Below are 27,852 nucleotides of genomic sequence, written 5' to 3' on the forward strand. Positions count from 1 at the left end.
GATGCATCACATATAGCTGATTTGTTCTTCAAAGAAATTGTTAGGTTACTTGGCATGCCTAGGACCATTGTTTCTGATAGGGATGCAAAGTTTTTGAGTTACCTTTGGAAGACTTTGTGGGGAAAGTTGGGAATCAAGTTGTTGTTTTCTACTACTTGTTATCCACAAACGGATGGTCAAACTGAAGTAGTAAATAGAACTTTGTTTTCTTTGTTGTGTGCTATCATTAAAAAGAACTTGAAAACATGGGAAGATTGTTTGCTACATGTTAGGTTTGCTTATAATAGAAGTATACATTCTGCAACTAAGTTTTCACCATTTGACATTGTTTATGGCTTTAACCCATTGTCACCTTTGGATTTAACTCATTTACCTTTGAGTGGACGTGTGAACTTAGATGGCAAAAAGAAGGCAGAATTTGTAAAGATGATTCATGAAAAGGCACGACTGAACATTGAAAGGAGGACTCAACAATATGTCCAGCAAGCCAACAAGGGGCGCAAGAAGGTAGTATTTGAACCAGGAGATTGGGTTTGGTTGCACTTAAGGAATGACCGTTTTTCGGAGAAACGACATTCAAAACTCCTACATAAGGGTGACAAACCATTCCAAGTAGTGGAACGCATCAATGATAATGCCTACAAGCTTGACTTACCAGGTGAGTATGGTGTCAGTACAAGCTTTAATGTTGCTGATTTGTCTCTTTTTTATGTAGGTGACGATTTGAGGACAAATCATTCTCAAGATGGGGAGAATGATGCAAATCAAGGAACTCGACATGTTGATCATACACGTGGGAATGGAGCTGAAGTTGCACAAGACCCTTTGTCACTTCCTAGTGGCCCAATTACAAGACTTAGAGTCAAACGTTTCAAGGAAGCACTAAATGAGCTAATCCAAGAGAATTGGGCTGATTCTAAAAAGACCAAGATTGGCTTAAATAATAATCAAGACTTAGTCCATGTCATCAAAACAATTGAAGATGCTAATTAGCATGCAAAAATATGACCAACATGGTTTGACCATTAAAGGGTGTGAACTTGTTGAGTTTCAAGGATATTAAATAAGGGAATGAACTTGGTCTTGACTGGTTATGATAAATACATTGAACTTAGTCATTTAGTTATTTTGTGGGGACTTGTTTATGTTGTTGTTTGTGTTGCTTTTAAAGCTGTAGTTATGAATTTTTCTATTATTGGAGGGTTGTTCCAAGTATATAGATGGGCATTATGAATTTTGTAAGGCAGATATTGTTTTCAGAAAATTATCATTATTGTGAGGTCTTGTGTTAATCTTTGTTTTTGAAAGAACTCTTTGAACTTATCAAGTTAATCTTGTGGCGTTCAAATAACCAAACTTATCACCTTTATTATTGAGAGATTCTTAGGTTTCTTGGTGTGGCGTTTCAATCCTTCGTAGTCTTGGTTTCTCATCTAGTTAGGTGATGGGTCAAGGCTCAACAATTCTTGTCTACATGATCTTGGGGTTTCAAACCATCATTGTTATCGGGTTTCATCACAATTGTTGGTGGAGTTCATATCATTATTTTCCTCCCCTTCACCTCTGCTAACGCCTTCTTGGATGCGTCTATCCAGCTGAAGTTCTCTATAACCCTATTTGTGTCTTATTTGGAAGCACTTTATTAGCTTTTCTACATATTAACGCAGCTCTCATGGATCTCCACCTTCCTTCACTGTGTCTTCCGCCGAGTTTGATTCGGATATTAGGTTGAAGTTTTCAAACCTAGATTTATGCTCCTCCTCCAGATTCAATAGGACACGCGCCTCTCCATTGTGTTTGTCGTCGTCTTCCGCTTCCATCTACACCAACCCCATCCCCTTTAGAAACTCACGCACCATAACGTGGCTTGCACACGTCAGCGAGTGATTCTCACCAGCTGACGCGTGGTAGCGACTCTCCTCGTCCCCACTTATGATGTCAGTGGTTTGCGGTAGGCCACATCGTTCTCCACCATGCATGTCATTGATGATTTGTAAAGAGTTTTTTTTATCTTAAGCTTTTACGAGCTTTTTATTTTCTGTTGTTGGGTTTTGGTTTATGTGGGAGACCCTTTCTCTAGAGCTTTTGTTGTGATTTTAGCTGTGTCTATCCCTCTTCAACTCCTGCAAAGGGGTTGTTGTTTCCATTTCTAACTCAGTGCCCGCCTCTCAACCCTCGCAGAGGAGTTGTTATTTTTTATAGGGTGGAAGGCTCTTTCAAGGGTCGTGCTCCTGCTCTTCACTGTGTTGGTGTTATTTCCGTTTTGTATAGACCAATTATTGGCTTTGTCAAAGGTAGATAGGGTAGGTAAATTTTTGATTCATTTGGAATTTAAAAAACACCCATTCCCTCACTGGTATTACGAGTTTTGGCACAGTTTTATTAGCTTTGGGTTCATTGTTGGGGCACCCACCCCTTTAGATTATCTTCTGTAACTCTGTTATTGTTGAATGAATGTTGTATTCTTTTTTTTTTTTAAAAAAAAAAAAAAAACTATGATGGTGTTTATGAAACATAATATAGACCTTTTTATAAATATATTTTGTTTTCCTTTTGAACCGGTACTGCAGTACATATGAAAAATGTTTAGAATACGACAATTTTGCTACAACTTCTTACAAACTCTTGTAGTAATCCATATGAGTGCCACATGTCACAACATAAATGAAAAAAATTAAGCAACAAAATTTGACAAATATATTTAATTGTTTAATGGTTAACGTAATAAGTAACACATAAATTGTCACATCTGTAAAAAGATTTATAGCTGTAATACATATCGATGCCAAAGACATGCAAAGTTCTAAAGGGAAGGTCATTTAGGACTTTGGCTGGCTTTCCCTTTACTTTCCTCTTCTTTTTGCATATTCTTAACTGGCAAGTCATGAATGGGGTGGATCCTAATTCCTTGAAGAATTCATTTTTGTTGGGGGCACAAGCAAAAGTGAGGGGTTCTACTGTGTGAGCTGCCTGGTGAGTTCAGTCTCTTGGGCTGGGGTCGGGTCCCTTTTTGGGGCAATATAAGTGTCGGGTTGGGCCCGCTAGGCCTTGCTAGATTCTAGGCATTCCAATACCTCTAACATATTCCACTTCAGTGTGAACATTGGATCCTTAAACTCAAGCAGAACAAAACATTGATGTCTTTATGAAGAGTAGATTTGTGTTTGTACCTTGTACCAACATCCCTGTACACTGTTGCTAGTCATTTGATGGTCAAGCTGGAATGTGTTTTAATGCAATTTACTACTTGGGTGCAAATCATATTCTCGGGTCTTCCATGAATACCCGGGCTTGGAGTCTCATTTATCCTATTGTCTCACTCTTCCTTAACAAATTTTTAACACCTTTAACACACAGTTGCTACCTAATTTAAATATCTAAATAAAGTTTAAAACAAGCATTCATTGGATTAGGAAGAAGCACGGATGGTTCTAGGGTTGGCAATTTTTGACACGACCCGCGAACCAGACCCGAACATGACACGAAAAAAACGGGTTTGAGTTTGTTATAATCGGGTTCGGGTCATAATCGGGTTGACCCGATTATGACCCGATTATAATCGTGTTTGCCGCGTCAACCCGCCAACACGATTATGACCCGATAACACGATTATAACCCGATTAAAAAAAAAAATAAATAATTGAAGCTAAAAAAAAAAAATGAAGGTTGAAACATGTAAAAACAGTGAAATTGATGCCGTATCGGGTCGTGTAGGGTAAACGGGTGACACTTTTTTAGTCGGGTTTGACGGGTCGTGTTCGGGTTACCCGATAATTAATCGGGTCGTGTTCGGGTCACGTGTCACACCCCGATTAATAATCGGGTCGGGTTCGAGTTGACACGTTTATATAATCGGGTCAGTCGGGTTGACCCGAACCCGAATTGCCAACCCTAGATGGTTCCTCCATTCATTAGGATCCTCTAGGGGATCCCAATTCTTTCGATATATATATATATTTTTTTTCAAATTTCAAGAAGTTCGAGTAGGAAATGAGAGAGAAGGTGTGAGACCTGAGTTATCTGAATAGGTCTTTGGGCTGATTGGGGTGTGGAGCTCACCTACTCGGACATTTAAACTCCTCGCCTCATTCTCTCATTTTTTTAAATTCGAGCAGTGAATTTCAAGGAATTTCAACCTCCTCCCCTGGTAGGTGAATAGAAAGTTTAAGGGAATTTGATAATTTGTTATGTGTGTCTTGTATTTTGGTGTTTTATTTTCTTTTATTATTTTCATAAGCAAAATGCAGGTTATCCATTTACAGGCATATAGAAGTATGTAGCTGGGAAATCTCAAAATTTGGGCATAAAAATACAATTAACAGGGCTACACTCTATACCTCTAAACTATTATAGCCTATGCAGTATTATTACTAAACAACCCAGAACAAAACCATTAATAAACAACCTAAAACTCAAAACATAATAAAATATTTAAAATTGTTTTCACCTGAAATATATATATATATATAACAAAAAACACCTAAAAAACACATTGACAAAATTATCAATTTTTTTTTTTATATATATATATATTTTTATGAGCAAATAAAAAATAAGAAACCTTTGATGATGACTATTGGAATGGGCATTGTTTGCAATTTGGTTGATTGAATTGCAGTTAATTTGAATAGCAAATGAGAGACGGTTTCGATGGGATTCATCTGTTTGACCAAATGTCCAAACAACTCGAGATGCAAGGCTCACCTTTACGGACAAGTAGACTCTATCAAAGCCTTCTCGGTCAAGAAAATGTAACCAATGCTGATCCAAATCACTGACCTTAAGACCTTGACAGTCTTGGCAAAGGAGACTAGAGCAGCCTCTCCGTTATGCTGCAAAATTTGGAAATGACCAAGTCGGATGCAAGTCAATTCATGAACAGAAGAAAACAAAGAAACCAACCATTCCAAATTCTATACCTAATTAAACAACTGATGTTTGAAGACTTGCAAAAATTCTTCACCTACTAATTTAAGAAATTACTCTCCAAATCAACAAATTGACCCCTTAAACTATTAAAAAGTATTTTATGAAGGCTAATTTGCCCATAAATTATTTATTCTTTGTCTGAAAATTGTTCCCATAAAAATACACACACGCACACATGGCATTCCCCATTCCCCACCTCCACTCCAAACCAGTTGGGCATCACGGGCCATTCATTTTCTCGCTAAGTAACTTCCCATCTTGTTTTCAATTGGTACGTGAAAGACACACGCCAAATTTGAGTGGGTGTAACTTCCCCACAAGCAGAAAGATTAGCTGTTATTATTTTATAGCCACTCTCCTATATCTTTTTCCAATTTTATTATGTCTTGCATTTCTCTCTCTACACGCACTCTCTCTCTCTCTCTAAAAATCCCTCTTTTTCACTTCACAGTTCACACACACACACAGAGACAACAGTAGGGTTTTAATCTGAAGAGAAACCCAGAGAAGAAAATTCCAACTTCTTCTTGTTTTTCGTTTGTGTTTCCTCAAAAACCCTAGCTTTGTCACTTTTCAGCTAACTCTGACTTTAAAGTACTCCATGCCCTTCTCAAATTTCTGCTACAAACCCTAGTCTCAGGCCTCAAAACCCACTTCCAAAATGACCCATTTGCCCTCAGTTCTCCACCATGTCATTGCCATTTCTGGCTAGGTAAAGCCCGCCCACATTACTGTGTGCTATAAGGGCTTCAATTTTGATATTTATTTAGTTATATTTTAAAATTTTTGGTTTTGTTTTGCTGGGTTTGATTTGGTGCATGTGGGTGTAGCTGATAGAGGGAAGCCATGGAAGGGGACGAGCATGGGGTTCTCTTGGCGTGTGTAATTTCGGGGACCCTTTTCGCGGTTTTGGGTTTGGCTTCGTTTTCTATACTCTGGGCTGTGAATTGGAGGCCCTGGAGGATTTATAGGTAACACTTTTACGAATTTGGAACCTTTGTGTTTGTTGCCATAATATGGTATTGGATTATAAATTAAGGTTGCATTATTATACTGTGTTGTATGTGTTTTTTTTATTATCAAGTAAATTTATGTATATATGTTAATAGCTGGATTTACTTTTAATGGAGCTTAAATGCTTAATTAATTTTTTTTTTGACTCGTAAATGCTTAATTAATGAAACACTAAAAGGCACAATTTGGTTCACAATCAGCTTTTTTTTTTTTTTTTCTTTGAAATGTTTAGAATTGGCAGGGTACTCGTTGAATACTTTTTTTTTTTTTTTCCTGAAGTATTCACTAAAGAAATACCATTCTATGTGTTTTTGAAATAAAATTTGGCCCTTTAACTATCAAAGTGATCTCTACGTGGTGAGCTTGTAATATTTATATTGTTTTTTATTTAATCTATGAGAATATAAGTGACTTTCTTAGAACTGTCTTTGATTCATGAATTTGATGATCGCTAAGTTGTGATTCACTTGCTTGCTTATGGGACACCTATTCCTGTTTCAGTAGTCATTGCTTTTAACATTACCAGGAAAGTTAATAGCAAAGACATGGGTAATGGGTGGAAAATTGCAGTTCATAGAGAAATTTGTGAATCTAAAATTCGGAACTGCTTATATTTTGACAAACACTTGGAGGAAAAGCTGCTGAGAAATGTTGGGGAGTGTGGATCGAGAAAATAGTTATGGGGAGTGTGAATCGAGAAAATAGTTAGTTTGGTGTCTTTGTCTGTATGATATAATTAGTGTAATGGTATCATTTTATAGTGGGAGGTTGGATTATTTTATTGTTATATTCCACATTACCAAACTCTGTATCATTCCAAGTTTTTAAGTCAGCTTTCAGAGCTTTTAGTTGTTGGGCCAAAACTAAGCTAGGACAGCCATGAAAATAATAGGAAGACCACCAGTGCCTCACCTTCTCCATGAAACCATATGTTTTCAGCCTAGTGTTTTCAAATTTAAAACAACTTCTACCCCTTTGAAAGTTGCCACAATCAAGAAGAATAGGGAAGTGATCTTAGAGAACTCTGGGTAATCTACTCTGGACAACATTCTGGAAATGATCCTCCCATTTAGGAGAGATGAAAAATCTGACTATTCTAGCCCACGAAGGTGAATCCTGATATTAGACCACGTAAAATTCCCACCTTGGAGGGGGATGTCCATAAGGCTCTGGACTAAGATAAAATCTGAGAATTCATCCATGGCGAAAGAGTTGTATTATAATGTGTGAAAGAGAGTCTAAAAATTTAGAAAGTAAAATACTCTGTGAAAGATGATCAGTTGGCCATTTGCTGTTGCATCCTGTTAGTCTTTGTTCCAGTATGTTCGTATAGATTTGCAAATTCTCTAGAATGTTGAAGAAGCTTTCTGCAAATTCTTTTGTACAATTAGTTTTCATATTGTATGTTGAGCTTGTTTAGTGGAGTCAATAATTTCTCTATTTGTTTTGATGGTTTGTAAATTTTCTCTATGACATTACTTTACCTGATATGTTTCATGCTGCTTAGAGTACAGTTTATTGCCTGTTTTCAATCCTTGCTTGCTTGTTCTGTAATTAACCTGAGAGAGTATTCTGACTCTTTTTTTCTTTTCTTCCCCTTTTGGTTTCTCTTTCCAGTTGGATTTTTGCAAGAAAATGGCCAGATATCTTGCAAGGGATGCATCTCCGTCTACTTTGTGGTTTCTTGAATCTGTCTGCATGGATGGTTGTTATTTCTCCTGTTGTGGTGCTTATTGTGTGGGGATGTTGGTTGATTGTAATATTAGGTCGAGATATAATTGGGTTGGCTGTAATAATGGCCGGTACTGCTCTTTTGTTGGCATTCTATTCAATCATGCTTTGGTGGAGATCACAATGGCAAAGCTCAAGTATGTACTCTGTTGACCTTTCTATTGTCAAAAAAATTGATTTCTTCTTTCCTTTAGGGAAAAGCTACTCTGATCTATTAATCTTATTTAGTTGGCAATCTAATTTCCTTCTTATATTTGGTTACAAAGCTGAATATGTTAAAGGCTGTAGAATCTAGCTTAGTAGTGAAAGCTAAACTGTTAAATTTTGGTAGTTTGTAGTCCTGTTACTTGACTCTAGTTTGGTCAGATTTGTGGTATCTTAACAATTAAAAACACAATGATTGGTAAAATATGAGTCCCGGTAAAAACACATAAGCCGTTGTAGCCTGTTAAACTTTGGTAGTTTGTAGTCACTGCATATCTATGGTATGGTTTTCCATTCTCAATAATGTGTCTATCTGGTTACTTTAGTAGTTCCTGTGGATTAAGACAGGGGGATCCGTTGTATCTTTTATTGTTTGTGGTTATTATGGAGGCATTAAGCATGATGATCTATGCTACGGTGGACAATAGGCTCTTAGTTGGATTTTTGGTGGGATTGAGGAATCATGAGGAGATGATAGTGTCACATTTGTTGTTTGCAGATGACACTTTGATATTTTGTAAGCCTAGTTGTGAACAACTTCGTAACTTGTAATGTCTGTTCTTATGTTTTGAAGTGGTGTTGGGATTGAAGATAAACTTGTCTAAGTAAGAAATTGTTCCCGTCGGCAATGTGGGTGATGTGGAAGGTTTGACTAGCATTCTTGGGTGTAGAGTGGCTTTGTTGCCAGTGAAGTATTTGGGTTTTTCTCTGGGAGCTCCTTACAAGGCTTCTACCATTTGTTAGGGCATTATTGAGAAGAAGAAACATTGATTGGCGGGTTGGAAGAGGCTTTATTTATCAAAGGGAGGTAGGTTAACTTTGATAAAAGTACTATTTCTAATTTACCAACGTATTATTTGTCCCTTTTCCCTATTCCGATAGGAGTGACTAGAAAAACTTTAGAGGGACTTTCTTTCTTCTTCTTTTTTTTTTTTTTTTTTTTTTTTGGGGGGGGGGGGTTATTGGTGATGAGTTAAAGTTTCATTTAGTGAAGTGGTCGAAAATATGTACTCCGATAATTTCAAGGGGTTTGGGGTTGAAATTTTTTATTTAGTTTAACCGACCCCTTTTGGGTAAGTGGTTGTGGTGGTATGATATAGAGATGGAGGCTTTGTGGAGATCGGTGATGGACAGTAAATATGGTAGTTTGAGGGGAGGTCTGTGTTCTAAGGAGGTTGGGGGGCCCTATGGTGTGGGAGCGTGGAAATGTTTAAGGAGGGGGTGGCAAGGTTTTTCTAAATTTGTAAGGTGTGAGGTAGGAGATGGATCTAAGGTTCGGTTTTGGCATGATGTATGGTGTGGGGAGCAACCCTTGAAGTTCTCTTTTCTGGAATTATTCACTATTGCTGATTGTAAGGATGTGTGGAAGGCGGATCATATGCAGTTCTGGAATGGAAACATTCATTGGAATATTTTCTTTTCAATATTTGTGCATGATTGGAAGGTGGAAGTGGTCTTTGTTTTCTTTGAGTTGTATATTCTCAAAGAGTAAGGTAAGAGGCGACGATAAAATTTGTTGGATTCCTTCTAAAAGGAAATCATTTGAAGTTAAGTCTTACTATCTGGTTTGGTAAGTTCCTCTTTTCCATGGAGAGTATTTCGAAAGTTGTGGCTCCCTCGATAGTGGCGTTCTTTGTGTGGATGATGGCTTTAGGAAAAATCTTAACTTAGGATAATTTCCGAAAGAGGAATGTTATCGTGGTGGATTGAAGTTGTATGTGTTAGAAAAGTGGAGAGTCTATTGATCACCTTCTTCTTCATTGTGAGGTTGCAACCGAATTATGGAGTTTGCTTCAACAGTTGTTTGGTGTTGCATGGGTTATGCTTCGAAGGGTGAGAGAGTTGTTGGTGTGTTGGTAGGGACAATTGGGACACTGTACTTCTTTGAAAATGTGGAGGTTGGCTCATTTGTGTTTAATGTTGTGTATTTGACGAGAGCAAAGCGCAAAGAGCTTTGAACATCGTGAGATTGTGATGTTAGAGTGGAAGATGTTGTTTCAATCCCTTTATACATGGATAGTAGCGTGGAATAGTCTATCTGTTTCTAATTTTTTGGAGTTATGTTCTTCTTTTTCTCTACTTTAGGGGTTCATTTGTATACTAGATTTTAATGAATTTGAATTACTTATAAAAAGGAAAGAGTAGTTAAAACATGTAGGCAGAAAGTATTCTTCGTTAATTGTTGAAAAATGTGTTCTGTGAGGAATAGTTGATGGAAGAATTTATTTTCACTTGTTGAATAGATTTGTTTCTATCTTGTCATTTTTATCTCTTGTTTCAGTTGTTAAAATTTCTTTGTGAATGCTGTACAGTAAATAAGGGTGAAAGGGGGTGGAGGGAATTATTTTTTATATAGTACGTCTTAACACGGACATATGTAAATTGGATGCTATTTATCTACTTAATTTTCCTCCTTTTTGCGTTAACAGGGGCTGTTGCTATTCTACTTCTTCTGGCTGTTGCCCTACTTTGTGCATACGAACTTTGTGCTGTGTATGTTACAGCTGGTTCCAGGGCATCTGAGCGATATTCACCTTCTGGTTTCTTTTTTGGTGTATCCGCAATTGCCATGGCGATCAACATGCTCTTTATTTGCAGAATGGTATTTAATGGTAGGCCTTGCAATTTTCTCATCCTGATGCTTGTTTTTTCATTTCCATAATTTCAGAGGTGTAATTGTGGTTTGGTACTTCACAATGCGCTAGGCATGAATATTAATGATGCATTAATGTGTACTTACTGGCATAATTTTATTTTATTTTATGACTTTTTACTCTATATCAATCTACACAGGAAATGGCCTAGATGTGGATGAGTATGTGCGGAGGGCATACAAATTTGCTTATTCAGATTGTATAGAAGTTGGTCCTGTGGCTTGTTTACCAGAACCTCCAGACCCCAATGAATTGTATCCTCGGGAATCTAGTAGGCAAGTCCTTAATATTTTGCTCTAGAATTAAGGTACTATATTGAATCAGCTGTTACAGGATCTTCAAAATGGCACCAACTGCTGTTTTGTAGTAGGCTGGCATATTTTTTTCAATCTCGTGATTTGAATTGTTGTATCTTTTGTTTGCCTAACGATCTGATATAGAGAAATTATGTTTCACAACTTGCATTTCATGATTTGTGTTTGCAGGGCTTCACATCTTGGACTTCTCTACGTTGGCTCACTTATAGTACTTCTTGTGTACTCAATCTTATATGGTGTGACAGCAAAGGAGGCAAATTGGCTGGGAGCCATTACATCAGCCGCAATTATCATTCTTGGTCTGTTTTTAATCCATCTGTTAGTATGTAGATTGACAATTTACATTAATATCTTTGCCGATAACATCGATGTTACTATGGGGCTGATCTATTCTTTTGCATTTCTTATCCTGTAGATTGGAATATCGGGGCGTGCCTGTATGGGTTTAAGCTTCTTAAAAGTCGTGTTGCAGCACTATTTGTAGCTGGCACATCTCGGGTTTTTCTCATTTGCTTTGGAGTATATTACTGGTTTGTTCTAGACTTTCTGATCGCAACTAGCAACTGTGATGCTACTGGTTTTGTTTATTGTTGTCACCGTCATATTTTTTCTTTTCAGGTACTTGGGGCATTGTGTTAGTTATGCAGTTGTGGCATCTGTCCTTTTAGGGGCTGCTGTTTCTCGTCATTTATCAGCTACAAACCCATTAGCTGCAAGGAGGGATGCCTTACAAAGTACAGTGATTCGCCTAAGAGAGGGATTTCGTAGGAAGGAACAGAATAGTTCATCTAGCTCCTCTGAAGGTTGTGGCTCAAGTATGAAACGCAGTAGTAGTGTTGAAGCGGGTCACCTTGGCAATGTAATTGAAGCAAGTAGCAGAAGTATGGCACAATGCACAGTTGATGGTGGTAACTGGAACAATGTTGTCCTTTGTCGAACTGCTAGTTCACAAGAGGGAATAAACAGTGATAAGAGCATAGATAGTGGAAGGCCAAGTTTAGCCTTACGTAGTAGTTCTTGTCGCTCAGTTGTTCAAGAGCCTGAAGTAGGGACATCGTTTGCTGATAAAAATGTTGATCACACCAGCTCCTTGGTGGTTTGTTCCAGTAGTGGTCTTGAAAGCCAAGGCTGTGAGTCTAGTGCTTCAGCTTCTGTAAATCAACAAACGTTAGATTTGAATTTAGCTCTTGCATTCCAAGAAAGGTTGAACGACCCTAGGATTGCGTCTATGTTGAAAAGAAGGGCAAGAGAAGGTGACGTAGAACTAACAAGTTTATTGCAAGATAAAGGATTGGATCCTAATTTTGCCATGATGTTGAAGGAGAAGAACTTGGATCCGACTATTCTGGCATTGTTACAGAGGAGTAGTTTGGATGCAGATAGAGATCATCGTGACAATACTGACATCACCATCATTGACTCGAACAGTGTTGACAATGCTATGCCCAATCAAATTTCTTTGTCGGAAGAACTGAGGCTTCATGGGCTTGATAAGTGGCTCCAATTGTCTAGACTTGTACTGCACCACGTAGTTGGTACTCCAGAAAGAGCATGGCTTCTCTTCAGTTCTGTCTTCATCCTTGAAACGGTCATTGTGGCAATTTTTCGTCCAAAGACGATCATAATCATTAATGCTACTCACCAACAGGTAGCAAGATCTCTCTTTCCTTGGGCTAATGTTCATTTTATTTGGTGGCATCGTGATTGGTTTATAAATAGCTCTGGATTAATAGTGGGAACTAAATGGATTTATATAATTTCAAGATTGTTTGTTGTAACTTGGTTCTACTTGTACGTATCTCTTACGTATCTAGTGAATTGTTATGTTTGTAGTTTGAATTCGGCATCGCAGTGCTACTGCTGTCTCTGGTTGTCTGTTCAATCATGGCTTTCTTGCGTTCACTTCAAGCAGAAGAAATGGCCATGACATCGAAACCACGCAAGGTACCACCTCGCATATATTTTATATGATAATATTTATCATGGGAGCTATTGAATTTGTATGTATCATCTGGTTTTGGAATTAACTCAGTGGTCTATAATACTGTTACTCCAGTTTCTCTTGGAGATATAATTGTGGTTTTGTGATGGTCATAGTTAACTTTTCTGCAGTGTGTCAGTCTTTGAAGTTGAAATGGATATGTATATATTCTTGTAAGGAACTAGTAAATGAATACACGATCTATCATGGAAGGATGTCTACTTGCACATCTGTATGTTTAAAATTTTGATGTCAATTTCATGAAAATGCTTATCAGGATAAAGTAATACATAGGGAAAAAGTCGGCTATGAGCCTACAACCGTTTTGCATGCTTAGTTTTTTTTTTTTCTCTTTAACCCTGCTTTACTACATGGATTAAAAGCCTCTTTAAAGAGGCTGGTACTTATTCCATTTCCAATTTAAAGTAAGTTCGTAAATATGGTACTTCAGTCGCAAACTCCAGTATCAAATAGTCCACCATCATAAAAGTAATTATTACCGTTAACTCCGATATGTAAAATCCATATATAACAATATGCAAATGCATTTAACTTCGTGCAGTAGTTTTCATGAGCACTGCTTCTCCTTTTATAAGCTATTCCTAATGGAATTTTGGGTGTTTTGTCTGTTTCAATTATACCATGTTTCTGCAGTATGGCTTTATTGCTTGGCTACTGAGCACTTGTGTTGGACTGTTGCTTTCCTTCTTAAGGTATGGCCCTTATGTTTCAATAGATCATTTCCATTGTTTCATGTTTTTCCTAATGTGTTGATACTGGTTTCCGTAGCATATATCCTTTGATGTATGAACATGATGATTCTGTTATGTTATACAACTGCTTTAGGTTCACTAGAATGGTTAACCATGTGTTGGTAGACCCTGGCATTCAAAATTGCTTGGATTTTTTAGCTAGCATATAATTTGCTTTTGTACCGTTTTCTTAAAACATATCAAATTCTGGACACATGGTTATCAACTTTCCCAAATGACTTCCATTTTCATAGTTGTATTCCTGAACTAGAGCTTTTATGCAGCATTAATGAACCAACTTAATTGGTTATTTTACATACTCTTCAGCTTGATTGAGGATATACAAACAATAGGTTCAAAGTTGATTGCATAGTATGCCCGTAGAATGCCCTCTGTCAATGCGTAAGCCTTTGTCACTTTCTGTTCTGTATCATTGAGAAGACTGCAGGAATTGTATTAGAGTTCCCTTTAGGTATGATGTTTGACCAAGTGACAGCATATTATTAATGAAGGAAACCAGTTTGATAAACACTACAATAATGAAGAAATGATTAGTAACAGAAAGTTTCCAGATTAGTTGGACTGCAAAATAGATTCTATGGAGTGTAATTTTGGTGAAAGATACAACCAAAGGAAGATGAAGCTTGATGGCTGTAAGATAACCATCAATGTCCTTGAATTTTCAAAATACACCTTTGCAACTTTTGGCAGCTTCTTTGTTGATCTTATCCTCTCTAACATTTCGAGGCGTGTTATGGCGTGGAAAATAGCGCCCACTTGCCTCTTTTGGTGCTTATGGAGGAAAAGAAATAACCAAAGCTTTGAGGACGTGGAGAAGACCTTTGAGGAGCTTTTATTATCCTTTTTTTACACTTTGTATCTTTGAACTACAACTTATGTGTTTCCCTTATCTTTTAACTTTCTTAATTCCCATAATCGTTTATCTAGTTAGGCATTTCTTTTTGCATCTTCCCAATGTACACATGAAGTATACATGAGAGAATACCTAGCTAGAAGGAGAAAAGAACAAGGAAATCATGATAACTAATTAGAAGGAGAAACAAAAACCAGAAAGAAGTGTGTCATTGTGATTGATAGATATTGCATGTGCAAAATGAAAGGGGAGTCTGTAGATCACATTCTTCTCCACTGCGAGGTTGCACGCACTCTATGGAATGCCATCTTTAGTCGTTTCAGTCTGTCTTGGGTTATGCCTTTTCGGGTGGTAGATTTATTCGCTGCTTGTCTTTTGTGATGCTTGTGGAGGGAATGCAATGATAGACAGTTCAAGGATAAAGAAAGAACCATTGAGGAGCTCATTTCCTTTTTCTTTTATTTTTTGTACTTTTGGACGACTGCGTTCCTCGCACCTTTAGTGATTAGCTTTAATGATTTCTTTGTTTTGTTTTCTTCTTCTTCTTAGATGGCTTTCTTGTATACTCCCTGTGTACTTGATTGCGCTTTGCGTTATTAATGACATTACTCTTTACTTATCAAAAAAAAAAGGAGAAACAAAAACAACTGTGCAAAAATTCAGAGTATTGAAAAATGAAGATTTAATCTCCTCCAATGTCCTCTCACGGTCCTCAAAACTTATGCCGTTCATTTCCCTCCATAGACACCACAAAAGGGACAAAGTCACAAAGGTATCATCTTCCACACAACAGTACTCTGAATGCTGCAGACAGTCCACCAATACGCCAGATAACAAGCCCCCATTGATTGCAGCATAAATAATCCTACTCTATGCCTCCATCACAATGACAAACATCAAAGGAGACAGAGGGTTCCCTTGTCTCGAGCTACGAGAGCCACTAAAAAAATCGGTGGGAGTGCCGTTCACCAAAATCGAGAAACGCACCGAGGAGATACAATGAGCTTTCCAAGAGCACCTCTCTCCCCCAAAACCACACCTCCTCAGCATGTACAACAGAAAATCCCAATTAAAATGATCATAAGCTTTTTCTAAGTCTAGTTTGCGGAGTACACTTGGCTCCCCGATTTTATTCTACTATCATGGCATTCATTGACAATAAGAACAAGATCTAGGATTTGTCTTCTTCGGATGAAAGCATTTTGCCTATGTAATATAGACTATAGTAAAAGAACCGGTGTGGAAACTGGCAAACATTTGAGCTTGTCCATAAATGGATAAGACTGTTTCTGATCAATTTCCATTTGTGATTTTAATATCTGCCTTTAAACTGCTCTTTTTTGTGCCAGATCTTGCCTAATATTCCCCCAATGTACTATATAGTAGCATTGTTAGTTAGTGATCAATTTATACTGATTAGTGTTAAATACCTTTTTGGTGTTGAGGTTAAGAAACAATGATTTATTTGAAACCAGATATCTAAAATGTCCAGGAAATTTACAACTAAACACTGAATATGTTTATTGAGGGGTTTGGGTAAGTCTTAGGCTCAGATCTTACAAATATAAGAAAGAGAATAGCAGTAAGTGTTTTAGTAAAGTTTTCTTTATCGTTTTCTTTCTGTCATTTTCATTTTATATATTAATCCTTTTTTTTTTTGGCTATAAAATAAAATAATTTTGGTTCCTTTTTATTTCTAATGTGGCTGTTGCATTAGCTGCATACCCTATTATGCATTGATATCTGTGTTTGTTTTGCAGCAAATCATCAGTTCTTCTTGGATTGTCTTTGACTGTTCCACTTATGGTCGCATGCCTTTCTATCGCCATTCCTATATGGATCCGTAATGGTTACCAGTTCTGGCTTCCTCGAGTACAATGTGCTGGTAATGCTGGAAATCATCATTTTCCTGGGACAAAGGAGGTTTGATCTTTGTCTCTTGCCCTCACTGCTCTAATGTAATTGCACGATTATCTTTTAAATATACAGAGTTGTATATAAGATTTAATTTGGGTTCTAGGATGAAATCTCATGCACACAGACCGTGCATTGACGCTTGCTGGTTGTGTTGCTATCTTATATTTTCAGTTAGTGGAATTTTACTTTTTTTCATAATTAGTATTTGGTCTTTTCACTGCTTTAAAGGTTGGTTTTCTTATTTATCTATTTCCTCTTTCGTAGTTTGGTATTTGTATTTGTGACATGCCTCTGATTTTGCCCTTTATATTTAACACATGTACAGGGCATATGCTCAAATTAGTTTTGTTGAATTTGTGTTCGTGTGTTGTATGCTATCCATTGTATATGCTTTTGCTATATAAATTAAGGTCTCAGTTTTCTGTAATATTTCCTTTTCTATATATTTCTTTTATTTTTCTGCTTTCTCCTTTGTTTTATGCATATTGCCTTCTTCTCCTTTGTTCATGTGTTGTGTGCTATCCATTGTATATGGCTTTTTCCTCCTTACACTTCTTCTCCTCAGTTTCTTTCTGTTTTCTGATTTGCTACATTTTCCCCATATCGCTGGTCTTGACACATTTTTTTTTTATAAGTAATTTCAAATTCATCAGTAAAGCGCAGAGGGGCGCAACCCTAATACACGGGAAGTATACAAGAGCGATCCTAAAAGGGAGGAACATATAACATAGTATCTGATGATTTAGGCATTGATAAGTCTTTATTCCTTGAAGGCCCATGTTGCACTTTTCTTAGTTTTGTGTTTTCCATTTTGCTATCATTTCTAAGTTTTTCCACTTTTTGTCTTTCTTTACTGCTTATTTAGAATTCTCTTGCTTCAGAAATCTCTTTATTTCGGTTTTCTTTCTTCATATTAACTTCAATATGAAGTTAATGATATTTCTCTTACTTATCAAAAAAAAAAAATTTCTTCAAGCTTTAACTATCTGAAGAAGCACATATTATTCTTTTAATTTTGAAGGGTCTTGTGGTTTAGAAGCCTATTGTAACTCTTTCCAATTTTGTACCTTTTCTACCTGGAATTTGTTTTATAATGTCTTGATTTCCTTTCACAGTTCTAGCTAAATATTGTTCTCTTTCAGGGTGTTGTTCTTGCCATTTGCATATCAGTATTTGCTGGATCTGTATTAGCTCTAGGTGCGATAATATCTGCAAAGCCTTTAGATGATTTAGGGTACAAGGGATTGACTGGTGAACAGAAAAGTTTTAGCTCTCCTTATGCATCATCTGTGTACCTTGGTTGGGCAATGGCGTCTGCAATTGCTTTAGTAGTTACTGGCGTGCTTCCAATTGTTTCATGGTTTGCAACATATCGGTTTTCTCTTTCTTCTGCCATCTGCGTTGGGATATTCTCAGGTAGTTATTTGCTTTGGTTTTGATTCCTGACCCTTCAATTGGAACTACCTTGAGTTGGATTGACATATTAATCTATCATATTCTTTGATGCATTTCTTTGTAGTTGTTCTTGTGGCATTTTGTGGTGCATCGTATTTAGAAGTCGTCAAATCTAGAGATGATGAAGTTCCAACCAAGGGTGATTTCCTGGCTGCTTTACTTCCTTTGGTTTGTATTCCAGCAGTGCTGTCACTGTGCTCTGGTTTGCATAAATGGTGAGTAACTCATGGCTTTAATTTAGTACCTTAGCTGTACTATGCGTATTAAACAAACATGTTGTTCAGATATTTCGGAGATAGGCATAGATAGTACCATGGCTGCTCGTTCACCTTCTTATGCGCTGAGATAAATATTTGCAGGAAAGATGATGATTGGAGACTTTCTGGAGGTGTATATGCATTTGTTAGCTTTGGTCTCCTCCTCCTGCTTGGTGCAATATCAGCTGTTATAGTTGTTGTTAAACCTTGGACTGTGAGGCTCACTTTGGTTTTTGCAGTTCATTTTTGCTTTAAGCTGTAGTGAACCTATCTCATTTGGTGCTTTTTTTTCCCCCTTCTATCGGAAACAGATTGGTGTAGCATGTCTCTTGGTTCTTCTCATGTTGGTACTAGCTATTGGTGCTATTCACCACTGGGCTTCAAACAATTTTTATTTGACCAGAATACAGATGCTCTTTGTTTGTTTCCTCGCTTTTCTTTTGGCTTTGGCAGCATTTCTTGTTGGATTGTTTGAAGGTGAAAAACAGAATCCATTACCATCCTATGTTATTTTCCATGCCACATATCTTCATAGTTCTCTTGCAAAAATTGTTCCCGTGCTTCTTATGACATTAACTTTTTCTCACATTTGCTGTTCAGATAAACCATTTGTTGGCGCCTCTGTTGGTTATTTTTCATTTCTGTTTCTTCTTGCTGGAAGAGCATTGACAGTGAGTTATATTACTCTATTTTCTTTCAAACTTCATATCTTTTTGTTTGTATTTGGGTTGTCTTATTTCTGGTTGTTCTACCTCATCTTCGTTTACATTATAGTATAACCCTCTTTGTGCAGGTTCTTCTTTCACCTCCGATTGTAGTTTATTCTCCAAGAGTACTGCCTGTATATGTCTATGATGCTCACGCAGATTGTGGAAAGAATGTCAGGTGTGTTGAGTGTCCTGTTTATTTTTGTCTTTTGTTTGTTAGCATATTTCGAACTAAATATTTTTATTTTGCTTTACTTTTGCTATTGACATGTCAAGTACCGTGACTGGGTAATTTCTTCAAACCTAATGAATTTCAAATCAATTGATTGATAGTGCTGCATTTCTTGTGCTCTATGGGATTGCATTGGCGACTGAGGGCTGGGGGGTTGTTGCCAGTTTGAAAATATATCCACCATTTGCTGGTGCTGCTGTATCAGCAATTACTCTTGTTGTGGCCTTTGGATTTGCTGTCTCTCGTCCATGCCTGACTCTTAAGGTTTGTGCACTACTGTAACCAATTTGTTGCTGCAACTTGGAGTTGATTCACAACCATCTTTGTCATCTTTTCGAAGTTTTGCTTCTATCTAAGGATGTTATTTACTTCGATCTCCAGACGATGGAAGATGCCGTGCACTTTCTTAGTAGGGAAACTGTTGTTCAAGCAATTGCTCGATCTGCGACAAAGGTGTGTCGATTTTTTTATAAATTGCCTTTTGGACATATCCACAGATTTCCAGATAATTACTGAAAATCCTTTTTTTTTTTTTGGGGGGGGGTGGGGGGGTGGGGTTGGTCATCGCTGTGATTTGAGATTTTATTATATATGAAGGCTAGATTATTATTTATTATGTTATCTTCTCAACTCAGGTCAGTTTCTGTTATCTAGAACTGCTGATCCATACTACATCTCTGTTGGTACTTTCTCTCACAACATACAGAAGGCATGCTTGTATATATGTAAACACGCACACTTGTTATGGTTGTCCAGTGTTGTCCGTCTGTTTGATATTCAGATATTTTAATTAGTTATACAGGTTGCATGCTCTCTTACTTATAAAAAGAAGATAAGATTGCATTCTCAAATTTGTGACAAACTTCTTTCCCTTATTTTCATGTGTCTGTGATACTCAGTGCTGGGAGCTATATTCAGAAAATCTGTGTTGTCTCATTTTGCAATTTTTTGTACCATAACTTATGATATAACTAAATTGGGCTCTGGACAATTAGAGATGTAGTCATAGATAAAAATTCCTTGACCATGCTATATAATTTGAACTTGTTCCGTCAGTTCTGCTGCTGATATAATTTAAACTGCACTTGAGATTTAAAACCTAGTATCAGCACGTATAGGTACTTATAAATGTATGTAACTTTTTTTTTTTTTTTTCCAGCCTTTTAGCAAAGGCATAAAAATTAACTGCTGCTAATGATTAGAGGTGGCAATATGGGTATTTGATAATGTGATCACCAAAGATCTCCTAATGCTTACAAGTTTGTTACTTCAGATATTTACCATAGACAAAACCTTACCAAATACTTTTTGAATAATGTCATTTGTTTGTATTTGCTGGCACCAAATTATCATGGAATGGTTTCAAACAAGTTCATGTTTTGATATTGTAGAATGTATGATTTTTCGTCTGACATCCAAATTTGTCTACATTTATGCATGAATGACTCGGCGGCAATTCTTCAAATGCAAGAGAATGGAGATACAGATGAGAGTTTTCATTTGAACAAAATAATAATACTATTAAGGCTACGATTTAGTGGTCCAGAACCTCAAGCAAACTTTCTAAATGTCTCAAACACTAACTTGAGAAAATAAATCCAAAGAAACAATTAGAAGTGCAGCAAGAAACTGAAAACTCTGGAATAACTTGACATATGTTAGGTTGCTCAAAGACCAAATTACCTAATGAAAATTTTATGATGCCATCAGTTAATATCTCCTTGCTGGGTACATATTTAGTAGTGTTGTCAACATGGCAACAATGTTGATATATCAGCTTGTCTTGCTTTCATTTTATTAATAGGAGCTTTCCATTTCAAAACAGTATTTCTTGCTTTCATTTTATCAATAGGAGCCTACATTTCAAAACATTAATAGAAATGTGCATTTTAAAGGATGATTGCTTATTTATTTTGTTGGACGTTGCGTCTTTTATACTTTTCTAATCATGTTGGAATGCTTTCATTAGGTGAATGTTTTCGTTGTTATTTGACTAAGTAAAGGTGGTAGTTAAGTTCAACAGAGTTCATTTTGTTTCCCTCGCAGACTAGAAATGCTTTATCTGGAACTTATTCAGCTCCACAGAGATCTGCCAGTTCAGCTGCCCTTTTGGTAGGAGACCCTGCCATCATGCGTGACAGGGCAGGAAATTTTGTGCTTCCCAGGGCTGATGTCATGAAACTAAGAGACCGTTTAAGAAATGAAGAATTAGCTGCTGGATCATTCTTCTGCAGAATCAGATGTGGAAGAACATTCCGCCATGGACATGCCAATGATGTAGATCACCGAAGAGAAATGTGTGCTCACGCACGTATTTTGGCTTTGGAAGAGGCAATTGATACTGAATGGGTGTACATGTGGGATAAATTTGGTGGATATTTACTTCTTTTGCTTGGTTTGACTGCTAAGGCGGAACGAGTGCAGGTGACCAAAAAAAAAACCTGAGCTGCTTACCATGCATGATAGGTGTTTGGTTATTGATCATCATATATCATTGTTTTCTTCCTGTTGTAGGATGAGGTTCGCTTGAGACTCTTTCTTGATAGCATAGGGTTCTCAGACCTAAGCGCCAATAAAATAAAAAAATGGATGCCTGAAGACCGTAGGCAGTTTGAAATCATTCAAGAGAGGTAGTTACATGTCAAACAAGAGTTTGGCTCTTATGCATATTGGGTTTTCTATTTTACCAAACAGAGGACTCTTAAATTTATGTGGCGTTTCTGAATCTCCATCTACATGAATTTTGTAGTTATATAAGAGAAAAGGAGATGGAAGAGGAAATTTTAATGCAGAGACGTGAAGAAGAGGGAAGAGGTAAAGAAAGAAGGAAGGCTCTTCTGGAGAAAGAAGAACGTAAATGGAAGGAGATAGAAGCTTCACTTATTTCCTCTATTCCTAATGCTGGCAACCGAGAGGCAGCTGCCATGGCAGCTGCGGTACGCGCAGTTGGAGGTGATGCTGTTCTTGATGATTCTTTTGCACGAGAGAGGGTTTCAAGCATTGCACGTAGGATACGGACAGCTCAGTTAGCTCGCCGAGCAATTCAGGTTTAGTTTTTTTAGTTATAATTTGGTTTTTGGATTCTTGTCAAAATTCCACTTATATAGATTTGTTTCCATGTCCTGTTCTTGAGGTTGTCTATTTTGGCTTTCCTAAATTTTTGTCCAAGCCATATCCACATTTCTTTTCCTCGAGAATGTGATACGCCAACCCTGCCTTATTGGCGCCATATCCATATCTACATGTTTGCCACGTCATCTACCCAGAATATTTCTTCCTGGATTTAAAATTAAATTTTCTGGGGAGGGTACAGACATGTTACAGTGTCTCCACACCATCACAGAATTTATTTTTCAAATATCCACATTTTTGCCCCATCATCTACACAGAATATTTCTTCCTGGATTTAAAATTAAATTTGCTGGGTAGGGTACAGAAATGTTAGTGTATCCACACCATCACTACATTTATTTTAATCTTGCTTAATATTTTTCTGCTTATCTGTTCAGTCCAGCTTATTTGGACCTTTGTGATTTCTGATGGTCAATGGAGATGCATTGCTTTTTGGTATTCTCAACCAGTATGACTCTGAAGCTAGTGCTTGTTAATGTCATTGGCAGACAGGGGTTGCGGGTGCTGTGTGTATTCTTGATGATGAACCAACTACAAGTGGCAGAACCTGTGGCCTGATTGACCCCAGTGTATGTCAAAGTCAAAAGGTTAGTTTTTCCATTGCGGTGATGATCCAACCCGAGTCTGGACCTGTTTGTCTTTTAGGCACTGAATTTCAGAAAAAAGTATGTTGGGAAATTCTGGTGGCTGGTTCTGAACAAGGTATTGAGGCTGGACAAGTTGGGCTTAGATTGATTACCAAAGGTGATAGACAAACAACTGTTGCAAAGGAGTGGAGTATCAGTGTCACAAGTATTGCAGATGGAAGGTTTGAATTTCTTCTTAATGTACTTGTCACAATTCTGCCATATTATATTGCATGTGCTTTCATTGCCTCTTTCATATAATTTATTTTGGACCTTTTTGTTTCCCATTCTGTTTGCATGTCTCTGTCGTGGTTGCATTGTGCTGTTATCGTCAATACTTCGACAAGAATTAACTTTCACCTGTGTTTTATAAATGATTTGCAGGTGGCATATTGTGACAATGACAATTGATGCTGATCTAGGTGAGGCAACTTGCTTTCTGGATGGTGGTTTTGATGGCTACCAGACTGGGTTACCATTGCATGTGGGTAATAGCATTTGGGAGCAGGGGACAGACGTTTGGATTGGTGTTAGACCACCCATAGATATGGACGCATTTGGGAGATCAGATAGTGAAGGAGTTGAGTCTAAGATGCATATTATGGATGTTTTTCTTTGGGGAAGGTGCTTAAGTGAAGATGAGATAGCTGCTCTTCATGCTGCTATTGGATCAGCTGATTTTAGTGCCATCGACTTTCCAGAAGATAATTGGCAATGGGCGGATTCACCCTCTAGAGTAAGTTCTCTTCAATACCATAGTATTTTTGCTCAAATTTTGGAAAAAGCAGAACATACTGTTTTATGTCTAGCTGAACCTGTCACTAATTACTGCGTAATGTGCTTTTTATAGATTGATGGGTGGGATAGTGATCCTGCGGATGTAGATCTATATGATAGGGATGATGTAGATTGGGATGGACAGTATTCGAGTGGGAGAAAAAGAAGGTCAGATCGTGATGGGGTTGTGATTGATGTGGATTCTTTTGCTAGGAGATATAGGAAACCTAGGATGGAAACACAAGAAGAAATCAATCAACGGATGCTTTCAGTGGAACTGGCTGTCAAAGAAGCCCTCTGTGCAAGGGGAGAGAGACATTTCACAGATCAAGAGTTTCCTCCAAATGATCAGTCGTTATTTGTAGATCCCAAAAATCCCCCTTTGAAGTTGCAGGTGTGTTTTCTTGACTAGTTGATTGCTTTTAGATATGTTTATTATCTTGATGACTGCAAGCCTTTTGGTTTTCCAATATAGGTTGTTTCTAAGTGGATGCGGCCTGCTGAAATTGTGAAAGAGAGCCGCATGGATTCTGATCCATGCTTGTTTTTTGGGGCTGCAAATCCTTCAGATGTTTGTCAGGTTTAGTCCCTTTGTAATATCTCATGTAAAGCTTTAGTCTGAATCATCTTCATTATTGTTAAGAGTTGCATCTCTTGAAGATAATTTGTTGATGCTTTGCTTGCTTTAATAAGTGGGTTAATTGTCTATTAAACAGGGCCGATTGGGTGATTGTTGGTTTTTGAGTGCTGTGGCTGTTTTAACAGAGGTTTCACGAATATCAGAAGTGATTATTACCCCGGAGTATAATGAGGAAGGAATCTACACCGTCCGCTTCTGTATTCAGGTAATTAGAACATAACTTGGGCTAGTTTTTTGAATAGTAAAAAGAGGGAGGGGGAATCAAACGTTTTCTTTGTGTCCGCTTTGGGTTGGTATCCTGGAGTGTGCTTTTCCAAATGATGCGCCTACAATTTATGATGGACAAAACTTATGGCTTGTTTCGTGTTCTAGACTTTTTCATAATGTAATGAAAAAATTTATCAACTTTCTGCAGCTGGAGAGACCTTTAACTTAGTTAGCTGAAAGCAAAAAATGTCCTTATCAAAGTCCTTGAAAAATTTACGTGGAAACTTTTCTTTTAGAGCTCCTAGGGTTTCAGTAGAAGAGGAGAAAGTTCAAAAGCTATAATTTGTTGTGGAAAATTTATTCAATGTCTATGCTATTGGAATGGGAATCATCTCTATTCCGTAAAATAATATTGCTTTAGGTTCTATAATGGAAGAACGTCTTGTCAATTCTCTATCTAGGGCAGTCAGGTTAATTGCATTAAGAAGTTGAGCAATGCCAATGCCCAGCCTTCCACCATAGGGGTTGGGGTGTAACTCAGGCTTAATTTCATCTGGCTTGATTCTCTACTAGTCAGTTGTAGATCCATTTGGATGGATGTGCTCGACTTTTCTTGAAGAATGACCTTGCTATATTTCTTTGCAGATGGATGAATTTTCGCTAGGTTGTGATTCTGACTTCCTTGACTGATGCAACTTATAATTGTGAATCATGAAATTCATTGTCGCGTTATGTCTTGCCATGAGATATATCTGAAGTTTGTTAAAATAGTTTCTTTTAGTTATTTTTTATGATTAGCATTTATATAACTGCATATTGTGGTTTTCTTCTTCTCTTTCTAGGGTGAGTGGGTCCTGGTTGTTGTGGATGATTGGATTCCATGTGAAGCGCCTGGTAAACCCGCATTTGCCACCAGCAGGAAGGGCAATGAGCTCTGGGTCTCTATATTGGAGAAGGCATATGCCAAATTGCATGGTTCTTTTGAGGCATTAGAAGGCGGGCTTGTTCAGGATGCTCTTGTGGACCTCACTGGTGGTGCTGGCGAGGAAATTGACATGAGGAGTGCCCAAGCCCAGATTGATCTTGCAAGTGGTAGACTGTGGTCTCAGTTGTTGCGCTTCAAACAAGAGGGGTTCCTACTTGGTGCTGGGAGTCCTTCGGGTTCAGACGTACACATTTCTTCCAGTGGCATTGTGCAAGGGCATGCTTACTCTTTACTGCAGGTATATTTGCGAAACTAATGCGATTGTATTGATCCTATACCAACTTAAAAACTTTGATTAAGGTGATTTTTTCTTCTCTAATTAACTATTTAGGTGAGAGAAGTTGATGGCCATAAGCTTGTGCAAATTAGAAATCCATGGGCTAATGAAGTTGAGTGGAATGGGCCTTGGTCTGACTCGTCTCCGGAGTGGACTGACAGGATGAAGCACAAGCTGAAGCACATTCCTCAGGTACTTATTCTGATGTTGTATTATATCAGAGGATTCTACTGTGTTTTTACTTGAGTTTTTCTCTCTTTCCCATACGAGTTCTTGTTATTATTTAGATAATTTTAAATTGGACATAATCTTACCTAATGGTTGGACTTAAGTGAAATCTTTTGCTAATTGCCTGAATTTTGTACTTCTTGAACAGTCAAAAGATGGTATATTCTGGATGTCTTGGCAAGACTTTCAGATTCATTTCCGATCAATATATGTTTGTCGTATCTACCCTCCAGAGATGCGCTATTCTGTTCATGGACAATGGCGTGGTTACAGTGCTGGTGGCTGCCAAGATTATGAAACATGGAATCAAAATCCACAGTTCCGATTGAGAGCCATTGGATCAGATGCATCATTACCCATTCATGTGTTCATAACCTTAACGCAAGTAAGCTTAGCAATGGACCTTCATTCAAGTTTGTATTTTATAGAAACAATATTTTTCACTGGATCTTTTCTGACTTTTTTTTTTTTTATTTAAAAAAATAAAAATAAAAATTAGGGAGTGGGTTTCTCAAGAACCGCAGCTGGTTTCAGAAATTATCAATCCAGTCATGATTCAATGATGTTCTACATTGGGATGAGGATACTCAAAACCCGTGGCCGTCGTGCTGCTTACAACATATACCTACATGAATCAGTTGGTGGGACAGACTATGTAAATTCTAGAGAAATATCATGTGAAATGGTTCTGGACCCTGATCCAAAGGGTTACACGATAGTGCCTACAACTATACACCCTGGGGAAGAAGCACCATTTGTTCTTTCTGTTTTCACGAAAGCGTCAATATCCCTGGAAGCTTTATAGTACGAAGAAAATGGCTCTTCAGTTGGTTTTTTGTCCATTGGGCCGAGAGCGTATTTGCGGATTTTTTGAATTGCTTGGGTTGTCGTGGATCATGAAATCCTGCAGGCAGGTTTTGTTGGACCTCGGTATACAGAATCACTAGGTAAGTTTCTGCCTGTCCAATGTAGTTTAGCTGTGGTTCACAAAAGAGTGTAGCAAATTCCTTTTGATTGGGTCATTTAGATTCACAAGCACTTCAAATGGGGAGCCTTTTCCTTTATATCTTCATTCCTTTTACCTTTTTCCTTAATCTTACGTCTTTTGCAGGTCATAGGATGTGATTCTCAGCCGTGAGGATGGCCTATGAGTTATGAATCCATTGGAGTTGTGCAACCTAATCTTCATTCTTTCCGCAGGCTCTCACAGCTTTGAAAGATATGATTCCTGAATGAGATTTTGATTTCACAGACAAGAGGGATGATTGAATAGAAATGCTGTCCATGAAATCTGGTCTTTTTTGGGGGTTACGTGCTTCTGCATGGCATTGGAGAGGGTTCTTGGGGGTTTTTCTGTACATAAGCAGATATTGTAAGGGATATAGGATGTGTCATCATGTAAATGAGGGGGGAAAAAGAAAGATGAAAAGCAATAGGAAAATAATTAGTAATGCCTAGTTTAAGGGGAATACAGAAAAAAGCATTTGTAGCTGGGAAAAGGGTTTATAATTTCAGCTGCAGTTTTGAAAGTGCTTTGTAATTGGAAAAGAAATTGTACAAATGTTTGTTGTTGCAATATAATCCCCATTTCATATTGGTTCTAATCTTCCTTTATGTTTTTGTTCAGTCATTAGATTTTTTTTTTTTTTTTTTTTTTTTTTTTTTTTTTTTTTCTGAAAAATATATATATTATTTGGGGGACCTAATAACTACAATCGGAACCTATAAATGCATTTATTTTTATGTCAAGTATTTTCCTACTAGTCAGCATTCTGAGAGAATGAGGTCCGCCACACATCACGTGCAATTCCCCGAACATCATCATTTTGCACGGGTACTTCTAACACGAGGATGGGGATGTGTACGCGGTGTTGGTGTTGGTGTTGGAGTATCTGAGGAAGGACTTGGCGGCGAAGATCAGGGAGGAGGTCCGATTGGGGTCAATGAGGTGAAAGA

At 37.5% G+C, this 27,852-nt stretch overlaps 1 protein-coding gene across 1 annotated transcript; it reads left to right on the forward strand.

Moving 5' to 3' along the window:
* Window positions 1-5,327: 5,327 nt before the first annotated feature.
* LOC133878427 (calpain-type cysteine protease DEK1) lies at window positions 5,328-27,492 on the forward strand. The gene is made up of 32 exons (XM_062316980.1): window positions 5,328-5,641; window positions 5,760-5,900; window positions 7,561-7,811; window positions 10,308-10,490; window positions 10,672-10,807; window positions 11,018-11,148; window positions 11,265-11,379; window positions 11,468-12,497; window positions 12,683-12,793; window positions 13,485-13,543; window positions 16,217-16,379; window positions 17,516-17,789; window positions 17,893-18,043; window positions 18,188-18,299; window positions 18,397-18,562; window positions 18,686-18,756; window positions 18,879-18,970; window positions 19,126-19,288; window positions 19,406-19,477; window positions 21,071-21,448; window positions 21,539-21,654; window positions 21,774-22,071; window positions 22,645-22,964; window positions 23,167-23,518; window positions 23,633-23,953; window positions 24,035-24,139; window positions 24,276-24,404; window positions 25,249-25,629; window positions 25,723-25,860; window positions 26,045-26,281; window positions 26,396-26,843; window positions 27,008-27,492. The coding sequence occupies exons 2-31, from the start codon at window positions 5,776-5,778 to the stop codon at window positions 26,699-26,701; spliced, it is 6,486 nt and encodes a 2,161-aa protein (XP_062172964.1). The 5' UTR covers window positions 5,328-5,641; window positions 5,760-5,775; the 3' UTR covers window positions 26,702-26,843; window positions 27,008-27,492.
* The last annotated feature ends 360 nt before the right edge of the window (window positions 27,493-27,852 follow it).

This window comes from Alnus glutinosa, chromosome 9, assembly GCF_958979055.1.
Source record: "Alnus glutinosa chromosome 9, dhAlnGlut1.1, whole genome shotgun sequence".
NCBI lineage: Eukaryota > Viridiplantae > Streptophyta > Magnoliopsida > Fagales > Betulaceae > Alnus > Alnus glutinosa.

Excerpts from the sequence above, each read along its gene's own strand:
- LOC133878427 (XM_062316980.1), top strand. The coding sequence starts at position 5,776 with ATGGAAGGGGACGAGCATGGGGTTCTCTTGGCGTGTGTAATTTCGGGG. Across the intron at positions 7,812-10,307 it reads ATCACAATGGCAAAGCTCAA|GGGCTGTTGCTATTCTACTT; the intron begins GTATGTACTCTG and ends TTGCGTTAACAG. Across the intron at positions 22,072-22,644 it reads TAGCTCGCCGAGCAATTCAG|ACAGGGGTTGCGGGTGCTGT; the intron begins GTTTAGTTTTTT and ends TGTCATTGGCAG.